Source organism: Stegostoma tigrinum, chromosome 1 (assembly GCF_030684315.1).
Source record: "Stegostoma tigrinum isolate sSteTig4 chromosome 1, sSteTig4.hap1, whole genome shotgun sequence".
Lineage (NCBI taxonomy): Eukaryota > Metazoa > Chordata > Chondrichthyes > Orectolobiformes > Stegostomatidae > Stegostoma > Stegostoma tigrinum.
Genome location: NC_081354.1, coordinates 113,961,263 through 113,973,881, shown reverse-complemented (window position 1 = coordinate 113,973,881; position 12,619 = coordinate 113,961,263). Strand labels below are relative to the sequence as shown.

The window sequence follows — 12,619 nt, the reverse complement described above, 5'->3', positions numbered from 1 at the left end:
ACCCCACTACCCAAAACATTTTTCCATCCCCACCCCTGTCTGCTTTCCGGAGAGACCACTCTCTCCGTGACTCCCTTGTTCGCTCCTCACTGCCCTCCAACCCCAGCACACCCGGCACTTTCCCCTGCAACCGCAGGAAATGCTACACTTGCCCCCACACCTCCTCCCTCACCCCTATCCCAGGCCCCAAGATGACTTTCCATATTAAGCAGAGGTTCACCTGCACATCTGCCAATGTGGTATACTGCATCCACTGTATCCGGTGTGGCTTCCTCTACATTGGGGAAACCAAGCGGAGGCTTGGGGACCGCTTTGCAGAACACCTCCGCTCGGTTCGCAATAAACAACTGCACCTCCTAGTCGCAAACCATTTCCACTCACCCTCCCATTCTTTAGATGACATGTCCATCATGGGCGTCCTGCAGTGCCACAATGATGCCACCCGAAGGTTGCAGGAACAGCAACTCATATTCTGCTTGGGAACCCTGCAGCCCAATAGTATCAATGGGGACTTCACCAGCTTCAAAATCTTCCCTTCCCCCACCGCATCCCAAAACCAGCCCAGTTTGTCCCCTCCCCCCACTGCACCATACAACCAGCCCAGCTCTTCCCTTCCACTCACTGCATCCCAAAACCAGTCCAACCTGTCTCTGCCTCCCTAACCTGTTCTTCCTCTCACCCATCCCTTCCTCCCACCCCAAGCCGCACCTCCATCTCCTACCTACTAACCTCATCCCACATGACCCACTTGACCTGTCCGTCTTCCCTGGACTGACCTATCCCCTCCCTAACTCCCCACCTATACTCTCTCCACCTATCTTCTTTTCTCTCCATCTTCGGTCCGCCTCCCCCTCTCTCCCTATTTATTCCAGAACCCTCACCCCATCCCCCTCTCTGATGAACGGTCTAGGCCCGAAACGTCAGCTTTTGTGCTCCTGAGATGCTGCTGGGCCTGCTGTGTTCATCCAGCCTCACATTTTATTATCTTGGATTCTCCAGCATCTGCAATTCCCATTATCACTATAACCTGTCATAAGTGTTTGTAAAATGTGTCAACTTTGCAGCACTACAGGATATTGTATAACTGATATGCCTCATACTTTAATATAAAAGTAAAGCAGTGACCAGAATCTTCCCATGTCTGGCATAGCAAAATCTGAATATAAGTAGGGCAGCACGGTGGCTTGGTGGTTAGCACTGCCACCTCACATCTGCCCCACCCCCAAATACCTTCTCCTTGCATCTTCTACCCACAGCTTCTTAGCCCTCGATTTGCGCCTTTAGTCTTTCTCCGTTTCCGTTTATGTTATTTTTTAATGCCCTGCTCCTACTTCTCAACTACTGCCTATACAACTTTGCTACTTCCAAAAAGGCTTCTTTTTCCCCAAAGACACTGCCATATTTTATACAATTGTACAACGCAAGCGACTGAGGATGCTGCAGCGTCACCAGACAAACATTAACTCCGCTTTCTTCCCACATATGATGCTGCTGAGTTTCGCGACGCAAGCGAGAGAGCCGAAGTAAGCCTTCTGGGCTATTTAGTTTGTTCCGTTATTCATTGTGATGATCAATCCCGGTCCGATAATCCTCAATTCCACTTTTCCTGCCCTTTTCCTCTTAACTCTTGAAGAATCAGTAATTCGTCAGATAAACGGGGTGGGAGGGAGAAACAGACCAGACAGACAGACACACGCGCAGTCTTAATTACTCTTCAATGCGTTGCTTATTTCAATCTTTTCGGGATTACTGCAGAAAATCCGGGCCACGGGCAGCAGCCGGGATGTTGCTGAGCAACATCTGACAGGATCAACACAGACCGAACTGACAGCAAAAAGGGACAACGCCTCAACCTGCAGGATATACACCAACACAAGAATGGTGCAAGTGTCAGAACAAATGAGTAAGCTTGTTAATTTTCTGGTCGATCTTGCTGTTACGATGTCTACGGATAAATGTTAAATTGAGGCCGGCTGTTGTGGCGAGCACCCGCGGCTCATCTCCAGTCTCCCTCCCGGCGAAAACCTACCTTGGCCTTTCCCGTGGCTTCTACAGTTGGTACAGAGAGCGGAGCGAACACATCCCCACCGGGGAGGCCCAGCGTGGACCGCCCTTCCCGGCGGATCCCACTCCCCGTCTCCAGCGAAAGTGGACAGTAGTGGTAATAATAATAACAACACGAAACCACCGCCGCGCCTCCGGCAGCCGCCAGCACGGCGGGCCGTCTCGAGCGGACAGCGCTACTGAGAGCGGGCTGCAGCCGCGTCAATCGCCGCAAAGCTGCCATTCCTACCGTTAACGGTCGGATGGAGCTGTCGAGGGGAGGAGGCGGGGCTCTGATGTCAGGGGTGGAGTCTGTCCTGAGGCTAGGGGGGCCGGGGGGTGGGCGGGGTGGTGGTAGGAGTGGTCCCTCAGGATTGTGGGGAGAGGGGAGGTGCTGCCCTGGTAAGGGCCCTCCTGGGGGAGGAGGGGCTGTCCTGAGGCTGGGGAGATGATGTCCTGATGTGGGAGGAGTCTTTCCTGTGGGCGTAGAGCCTGTCTTTGGGTGGAGTGGCTGAGGTGGATGATCCTGATCTGCCAGTAGGGGCTGTGCTGAAGTGATTTTTGGGGGCGGGGGGGGGGGGGGGGGTGCAAGGAGGTCTGCCCTTGGGGAATTGGAAGAGACAGGCTGTTCCGTGAGGCTGGGTAGGAATGTGAGGCGGGGAGAGGGATGTTTTGTGTATTGAAGCAAAGAGGAGGGGCTGTCCTGTTGGGAACTTCTGCGGAGAGTTGTAGGGGCAGAAGAGAAGAATCCAATGTGCCAGATGTGTCTGGTTGTCATGTGCCCAGGCTGCCTACTGCATGACAAGAACTACTCCATACTGTGGGGGTGATCAGAGTCCTATGTGTGGAGTAGAGCGAGGGTGTTTGCTCAGTGCTCAGACTGCTCTGTGATGGAGAGCAGTGGTGTATTTTGTGAAAATGGATGCCCAAAGACCACAATAGGACTGGGGATGGATTTCAAACTCACTCATGACATTAATAGCTTTCAGTAATAAATTGGTCCAAATCAGAAGTCACAAACTACAGTGGATGTTATTAAAAGGTTTGCCTGTAAAAACAGTTATTCTTATCATTTTCTTGGTATTTACAATTGTGTAATTCAAGTAAGTGCAAAACAACAAACCAGCTCGGCGTGCGAAAACCCACAAACTGAGCTGCAGATCTACTCCAAGTAAATTGATATGCCCGAATTATTCAAATAATTTACTCTTCTGGCTCTAGCTCATCTTGAAGCTCTGCTCCTAGCTAAATGAAGTACAGAAATGAAGAGGCACAGATAGTGCTGAAATTGAAGCATGTATCAGACCACTGTTGTTTGTGATACACCTAAATAATTTGGAGGAAGGTAAAGGAAGGATTAGCAAGTTTGCAGATGAGATGAAGATTGGTGGAGTAGCAGATTGTGAAGGGGACTGTCAGAGATTACAGCAGAATTTAGATAGATTGGAGAGTTGGCCAGATAAATGGCAGATGGAATTCAATCTGGGCAAATGCGAGGTGATGCATTTTGGAAGATGTAATTCAAGAACGAACTATACAGTAAATGGAAAAATCCTGGGAAAAATGGATGTACAGAGAGATCTGGGCATTCAGGTCCATTGTTCCCTGAAGGTGGCAACGCAGGTCAATAGGGTGGTCAAGAAGGCATACGGCATGCTTTCCTTCATCGGACGGGGTATTGAGTACAAGAGTTAGCAGGTCATGTTGCAGTTGAAAAAGACTTTGGTTTGGCCACATTTAGAGTGTTACATACAGTTCTGGTCGCCACATTACCAAAAGGATGTGGATGCTTTGGAGAAGATGCAGAGGATGTGCACCAGGATTTTGCCTGGTATGGAGGGTGCTAGCTATAAAGAAAGGTTGAGGAGATTAGGATTATTTTCATTAGAAAGACGGAGAGTGAGGGGGGACCTGATTGAGGTCTACAAAATCATGAGGGGTATAGACAAGGTGGATAGCAAGAAGCTTTTTTCACCAGAGTGGGGGACTCAATCACGAGGGGTCATGAGTTCAAAGTGAGAACAGGAAAGTTTAGGGGAGATATGTGTGGAAAGTTCTAAATGCAGAGGGTGGTGGGTGCCTGGAATGCGTTGCCAGCAGAGGTGGTAGACGCAGACATGGTAATGTCTCTTAAGATGTTTCTGGACAGGTACATGGATGGGCAGGGAGCAAAGGGATACAGGCCCTTAGAAAATAGATGACAGGTTTAGACAGAGGATCTCGATTGGCACAGGCTTGAAGGGCCGAATGGCCTGCTCCTGTGCTGTAATTTTCTTTGTTCTTTGTTCTTTGTTGAATCAATTGGCTGTGTGATTGGAAACCTTATCTTGTTTTGATATTTTAACAACTAGCTTGATTATCAGCCAATTAATTTAAAGCAAACATTTGGAGATTTGAAAGCCAATTGAATTTAAATCTGATGGTTTTGACAAGCTCAGATGCCCTATTATAAGAAAATTGACAGGTCATCGGGGCATATAAGAAGAGGGCTTTTTAGAAAAACCATGGTGAGGGCAAACCGCCATCTGAGGAATAAATATCTAGCTCTCACAGAAATCTCTGAGGTCTCTGAGAAAGCACAATCAATCCACAAAAGGTACCATGGCACTTCTAGCTATAAGTCCTCACAGAAGAATTCACAGAGAAGACATCCCTGACAGAATGATCAACGAAAGAGAGACGTTTATGACTTGCAAACAGCAGAATTAAGGCATGTAGACTTTGAGAGACTAAGTTTTTTTTATTACTTGAGTTTATATAAATGGGAGATAACAAAGTGTGGAGCTGGATGAACACAGCAGGCCAAGCAGCATCTTAGGGGCACAAAAGCTAACGTTTCAGGCCTAGACCCTTCATCAGACCCTTTTCTGATGAAGGGTCTAGGCCCGAAATGTCAGCTTTTGTGCTCCTAAGATGCTGCTTGGCCTGCTGTGTTCATCCAGCTCCATACTTTGTTATCCTGGATTCTCCAGCATTTGCAGTTCCCATTATCTCTTATATAAATGGGGCTTGTGCTTGTTGGTACAGCATACCAGTTGAACTTAGTTCAATTAGGGAATAGTTACTAGTTAATGGGGAATTATTTGGTTTGTTGGCAATTCTATTAATTTGTTCACTGTTTGAGTCAAATAAATAAATTGTTACTTGTTACTTATGAAGTGAATATTTTCATTTAATCACACTTTTTAACATTTCAAAAGTGAGGCGAGCTTCTCTGGGTGTTTCGGGTTTAATTATTAGAAGGGAACCTCTACTCCCACCATAACAGATTAATGGTTTGTGTTTCAGTTTAATTATCAGAGAGGTTCAACTCCTTTCTATCACTCTATGGAGGTCAGTACCGTCACGGAGAGACAGCAGAAAATGCAGCGCATTCCAGAAGATGCACCTTGCATGAACTTTGATGTGTCAATGTTTTAACTTAGTTTTCTTATTACTTAGGTTTATATAAGTGAGACTTGTGTTTATTGGAACAGAATACTGGTTGATGCTTATTCAATTAGGGAATAGTTAGTAGTTAAGGGGGAATTGTTCAATTTATCAGTAGTTCTGTTAATTTGTTCACTGTTAGGGTTAAATTAATAAATTAATACTTGTTGATTATTAAGTGAGTATCAAGGATTTTCTTTCATTTAGCCACTGCTTTTTAATAGATTAGGCAAGGTGAAGCGAGCTTCTCAGGCTGTTTTGGGTTTAATTATTAGAAAGATCCTCTATTCCCTAAATGTTGTTAGATCCACCTCTTCCCAAGAGATTCATGTATGGGATAGAAAGGTAATACTGTACTGATGAAGCTCTCTGATGAAGGGTCTAGGCCCGAAGCGTCAGCTTTTGTGCTCCTGGGATGCTGCTTGGCCTGCTGTGTTCATCCAGCCTCACATTTTGTTATCTTGGAATTCTCCAGCATCTGCAGTTCCCATTATCTCTAATACTGTACTGCTGTTTGCTGTAGTCATGTGACCATTACCATGAGGTACTGGCTGGCTAGATCCGCCTTGCAGTCACTTCAATAAATCAACATAAAAGACAATATACTGTTGGTTTGAAATAATAGCATGGTGATGGAATGGAGCTCAGATTGAGTGATGAGGACCTGTGTAGAAGCATGGCTACTGGCAGAGAGACAAAGGAATGCTTGGACTAATGAATGCTGCCATTAAAAACTACTGAAAAGAAGCAAAGAACCAGGCCACAGCTGAAAAAGTGGATAAGACACAGGGACTGGGAGAGGAAATATTACAGCTCAACTGAAAATGAAAAAGTAGATTTGAAACAGAACTGAAATTATTCCACATACAATGGCAACATTTTTAAAAATTGCAATAGATATATTTAATGAGCAGAGAGGCTGTGTTTTGCTACAGTCTTATTACAGTTGCAAAGAGAGTAGTCCGCTCTAAATCTCTGTGAAGAACAGGAAAAAATATCTGCAGAGATTTTGAAAATATTGAAAGGCATGCTTTAAACTCCAAATGAGCATAGCTTAGGAACAACACATTTGCAAAATTAGGGTTTAAGCTGAAAAAAAGGGACATGGATAAACTCACTCAGAGAACTGCCTATGCTGGAGTCAGCGATAACACAGCATGGAGTGGAAGAGCCCAGCAGGCCAGGCAGCTTTTGAAGAAAGGTCCTGACCCAAAACGTCAACTTTCCTGCTCCTCTGAAGCTGCCTGGCCCACTGTGCTCCTCCAGCTACATGCTGTGTTAACTTAGCCATGGATAAACAACTGAATTCATTACCACAACTTGCAGATTCTTGTGAACTTGTGCAACTAATTAAAACAAGATTATATTAGGCATTAGAGATCCCACAATGAGAACATGTCTACTGCGAGCTGAGATCGACATGTGCAGAAAAGAAAGAGTAAACTGCAAATACAGCTTATTCATGGCAGAACAGAACAGGACTTATACTGATAGGTTTTCCAGGCCTAAAGAACAAAACAATCATATACAATAGACAGGATGCAAATACTGCAGAGTTCATCACACAAAGGTAAAAAAGGCATGTCCAGCATGGAGGAAGCCGTGTTCACAATGCAAGGAACTGAACCATTTTACGCAGAAGTATATATCTAGAAGGAAGCACAACAAACGAGGGGAGGCAATGGCCTAGTGGTATTATCACTGGACTGTTAATCCAGAGACCCAAGTAATGCCCTGGGGACCTGGGTTTGAATCCTGCCATGACAGATAGTGGAATTTGAATTCAAAAAAACATCTGGAATTAAGTGTCCAATGATGACTGTGAATCCATTGCCAGTTGTCTAGAAAAGGAAACCCATCTGGTTCAGTAATATCCAATAGGAAAGGAAACAGCCATCCTTATCTGGTCTGGCCTACATGTGACTCCAGATGTAAAGCAATGTGGTTGACTCATAACTGCCTTCTGGGCAATTAGGGATGGGCAATAAATGCTGGCCTAGCCAGTGATGCCTTCATCCCATGAATGAATTTAAAAAAACAAATACAGATAACCATTGCAGTGTTAATAGCTAAAAATTCTGATGAATCACTGTATACCATATAATAGATTGTGTCAGTTAGGTCGCAAGGTAATAAGTGGTTTGTTACACTGGAATGGTGAAGGAGAACATCATGACAGCACGAAGTGTCAGATAGACGCCAGTGCATCTTGCAATATCATGACTTGCACAGACCTGCGTGAGGTGCCTCAACACAAAACCTGAAATGAATCCTTTGAAAATAAGGCCATACGAAAGCATCACGCTCATGTGGAGAGGACAGATTCCTCCATGAGCCAAGTGTAATGACAAGAACAAACATCTGGAGAGATCTGCAACTGATCTTATTGTTAAACCACAGATTGTGGAATAGATCCTAGTAGACCACAACGATGTGTTTTCAGGGTTAGGGTGTCTTCTTGGAGAATATCATTTCAAAGTACATAATGTAAATCAATTTCAGCATCTGCATAAGGAAATTCAAACTGTCTTCATGACCAGCTTGAAAGATGAGATAGAAGAGTTAGAAAAGAAGGGAGTAATCAAACATGTGCCAACTTTTTGGTATAATCAGCAGCATGATAATAGTTAAACAACCTAGAAGGTTGGGAGTTGTAAACCCAAAGGAGCTAAATAAAACTTTGAAATGATTTCACTACTCCATGCCAACCATCAAAGGAATGTTGCCATGACTTGCAAATGCAAAACTCTTCACCAGCCTAGATGCAAAGATGGCTACTGGAAAGTGAATCTAGATGAAAGCTGTAGTTTTATAATTACATTCTAGCTACTGTTCAGGTGATCAGATGGTTGCATATGTCATTTAGTATTTCTCTATTTCCAGAGGAGTAGCAACACAAATAAGAGCGTACATGGAATAGTGTAGGTTAGATGGGCTTCAGATTGGTATGACAGGTCGGCACAACATCGAGGGCCAAAGGGCCTGTACTGTGCTGTAATGTTTTATGTTCTATGTTCTAAGATGATGGTGATCCTTCTGCAGTAGAAACTGTAATGGATGCTGCAAAGAATACTACTCCGGTTACAGAAGTATCATCTGGATGTAACATACAAGGAAGGGAAACAAATGCATGTTGCACACATGTTGGCAAGATCAGCCCTCATGATGAAGAATGTGGAGGATGCTACAACAGAGCGTGAAATCTTCCAGATTCAACATGAAGCAGCATCTTATCATGCTCTGGAAGCCATCAACTCAGTACAGGCACTGAATATAACTGACAGTGTGTTGCTAAAATCAACAAGATGCAAACCTCCAACTGCTGTGAAATGATAAAAGGATCACCAAAGACCATCAAGGCTGTACCTGCTGCTATGGGGAAAGTAGAGTTCTGGTTAAGCAGGAACAAAGACAAAGTTACTGGAAAAGCTCAGCAGATCTGGCAACATCTGTGAAGAAAAAAACAGAGATAATGTTTCGGGCTGGGTGACCCTTTCTCAGAGTTACAGCAACTTTGTTTTGGTTTCTGATTTACAGCATCCCCAGTTCTTTTGGTTTTTACTGTGGTTCATCAGATTAGACATGATCTGATTGAAGGGCGAGCAAGTTGGATGAGTGGAATGTCTTCCTTCTGCTCCTATGGCTTTGGTCTCATGGTCCTCAAATCCACTGTTCTGCCTTTTCCCCATAACCCTTGATTCATTTACTGAATAAAAATCTGTCTATCTTATCCTTGAATATACTTAATGACCCAAACTATACTGCCTTCTGCAGAAAAGCATTCCGTAGATTCACTACCTTCTGAGAGAAGAAATGTCTTTTCATGAATGTCTCAATAACTGAACCTGTATTCTGACCCTTTATTCCTATGCAGCCTGATCTTAGACTATTTTGTAAACAGAAACAACCTCTCCACCTCAATCCTGTCAAGTTTCAACAATGTTTGTGTTTCAATAAACTTGCCTCTCATTCTTTTAAATGTTAGTGAGCACAGGCCCAATCCACTCAAACTCTCCTCATAAGACTATACCTCCATTGCTGGGATCAACTTAGTGAACTATCTCTGGACTGTCTCCAGTACCCAAATCTATTCACAGTGTTCCAAGTATGATCTAACTGGTAACTTGTATAGTTAAAGCAAGACTTTCCAGCCTTCTGTAATCTTTCTCTATTTGAATAATATTCAGGTCTTACTCACTTAAAATATCTTTTTCTCTCTGCAGACCCCTGACTGACATTTGTACAAAAAAGGAAAGAGCTGTGGATGCTGGTAACCAGAAACGAAAACAGAGAAATTGCTGGGTCTAGCAGAAGGGTCTCTTGACTCAAAATGTTAACTGATTTCTTTCCACAGATGCTGCCAGATGTGCTACATTTTTCAGCAATTTCTGTTTTATTGTTTTTGATATCCGTATGGCTTCATGTGATTCCCAGTCTTGCTACATTGGATCCACAGGGCTGACTGTGGTCCCTTTAGTGGACTGTAGAAGTCTGCAACCCCTGATCCTAACTGCCTGAGCTGCAAATTGACTGTACCAATTTTGTGGACTGATATCAGTGGCTGCCCTTCAATTATCTTGTCAGGACCACCTAACCGAAGGGTATCTCCCTTGGTGAAGAACTAATCTCCTTACACTTTGAGACAAAGCAGTTTGATTGAAGCATATGCCGTGCATTTGGTGCAGCTGGCACATGGTGCAAGTGTTCCACTAATGGATACTATCCAGCAACATGTCCATCCTCTTGACCCTTCTCTAATAACTTTTGACAACCATGTCAAGCTGCCTGGCTTTGAGTCCATGATAAAAGGCAAGTCAGCTGAAAAGTACTGTGAGACTTTAAGCTCTGACTGGGTGGGCAAAATACCAAAAACAAGACAAATCATGAACCAGGTGCTCCTCTCTGCACGTGAAGTCTCCTGGCAGCAGCGTTTCAATTTCAGGTTCTCTCCAATTTGCAGTACTGAAGTGATGTGTACTGTAAGTAGACTGGAGATTTGCCATGGTGTGATGAGGCTGTCACATGCCAGATGCCAATATCTGTGAGTGAGGGATTTGTGTGATCACTGCCTATGGGTATGCATTCAAATATTGGTGACTAATGTCCAAAGTGCAGGTCTAATAAAGCAAACAGCAAGCCGAAATTGCCAGATAACTCTGACTTTCATGTTGGGAATTCTTGGCATCTAATTTCTACCTCATTGTAAGAGAATGGGAAACTGTGTTCAATAAAATAAGATTAGGAATGAAGATAATAATTAGTGATAATTGATGCCAATAAGCCTCTCCATTCAGTAGGGAGAATCTTGTCTCACGGTCCATCATTTACTTGGAAAATGGGACTTTTTGATATATAAATTAGGAAAATCTTTGCTGGACATCTCACCAGGTTTTCTCAAATTTCTTCCGCAGTCCCTCTTCCGCACCTACACAGGTCCCAAACCCCACCTCTTCCTCCGGTACATTGATGACTGTATCGGCGCCGCCTCTTGCTCCCCAGAGGAGCTCGAACAGTTCATCCACTTCACCAACACCTTCCACCCCAACCTTCAGTTCACCTGGGCCATCTCCAGCACATCCCTCACCTTCCTGGACCTCTCAGTCTCCATCTCAGGCAACCAGCTTGTAACTGATGTCCATTTCAAGCCCACCGACTCCCACAGCTACCTAGAATACACCTCCTCCCACCCACCCTCCTGCAAAAATTCCATCCCCTATTCCCAATTCCTCCGCATCCGCCGCATCTGCTCCCACGATGAGGCATTCCACTCCCGCACATCCCAGATGTCCAAGTTCTTTAAGGACCGCAACTTTCCCCCCACAGTGATCGAGAACGCCCTTGACCGCGTCTCCCGTATTTCCCGCAACACATCCCTCACACCCCGCCCCCGCCACAACTGCCCTAAGAGGATCCCCCTCGTTCTCACACACCACCCTACCAACCTCCGGATACAACGCATCATCCTCCGACACTTCCGCCATTTACAATCCGACCCCACCACCCAAGACATTTTTCCATCCCCTCCTCTGTCTGCTTTCCAGAGAGACCACTCTCTCCGTGACTCCCTTGTTCGCTCCACACTGCCCTCCAACCCCACCACACCCGGCACCTTCCCCTGCAACCGCAGGAAATGCTACACTTGTCCCCACACCTCCTCCCTCACCCCTATCCCAGGCCCCAAGATGACATTCCACATTAAGCAGAGGTTCAGCTGCACATCTGCCAATGTGGTATACTGCATCCACTGTACCCGGTGCGGCTTCCTCTACATTGGGGAAACCAAGCGGAGGCTTGGGGACCGCTTTGCAGAACACCTCCGCTCAGTTCGCAACAAACAACTGCACCTCCCAGTCGCACACCATTTCCACTCCCCCTCCCATTCTCCAGATGACATGTCCATCATGGGCCTCCTGCAGTGCCACAATGATGCCACCCGAAGGTTGCAGGAACAGCAACTCATATTCCACCTGGGAACCCTGCAGCCCAATGGTATCAATGTGGACTTCACCAGTTTCAAAATCTCCCCTTCCCCCACTGCATCCCTAAACCAGCCCAGTTCGTCCCCTCCCCCCACTGCACCACACAACCAGCCCAGCTCTTCCCCTGCACCCACTGCATCCCAAAACCAGTCCAACCTGTCTCTGCCTCCCTAACCGGTTCTTCCTCTCACCCATCCCTTCCTCCCACCCCAAGCCGCACCCCCAGCTACCTACTAACCTCATCCCACCTCCTTGACCTGTCCGCCTTCCCTGGACTGACCTATCCCCTCCCTACCTCCCCACCTATACTCTCTCCACCTATCTTCTTTACTCTCCATCTTCGGTCCGCCTCCCCCTCTCTCCCTATTTATTCCAGTTTCCTCTCCCCATCCCCCTCTCTGATGAAGGGTCTAGGCCCGAAACGTCAGCTTTTGTGCTCCTGAGATGCTGCTTGGCCTGCTGTGTTCATCCAGCCTCACATTTTATTTTCTCAAATTTCTTGCCATGTTGACACTTGAAAGAATCCGCCCTATGAGTATAATCCATATGCAGACAGTGGTGAAAATAATGAACAGCTCTTGCATGAGAACAATTGCATGCATAGTTAGTAACTTTAAGTAACTCAAAATAGAAATTACAGTTTGTGCAAATTTTTTGAGAGATATTTG

At 45.4% G+C, this 12,619-nt stretch overlaps 1 protein-coding gene across 4 annotated transcripts in view; it reads right to left on the bottom strand.

The window, feature by feature from the left end:
* The window catches only part of micu3a (mitochondrial calcium uptake family, member 3a), a 198,754-nt gene extending 196,419 nt beyond the window's left edge, over positions 1-2,335 (bottom strand). For 2 of the 4 annotated variants that reach the window (XR_007248902.2, XR_007248903.2), the window contains exon 1: positions 2,030-2,335. Coding sequence is in view for 2 of the 4 variants with exons in the window: in XM_048544469.2 (XP_048400426.2) it covers positions 2,030-2,287 (258 nt within the window). In the remaining 2 variants the exon portion in view is untranslated. The remainder of the gene's footprint in view (positions 1-2,029) is intronic. The other 2 variants (XM_048544469.2, XM_059647943.1) reach the window with 1 other exon arrangement.
* Positions 2,336-12,619: the final 10,284 nt, after the last annotated feature.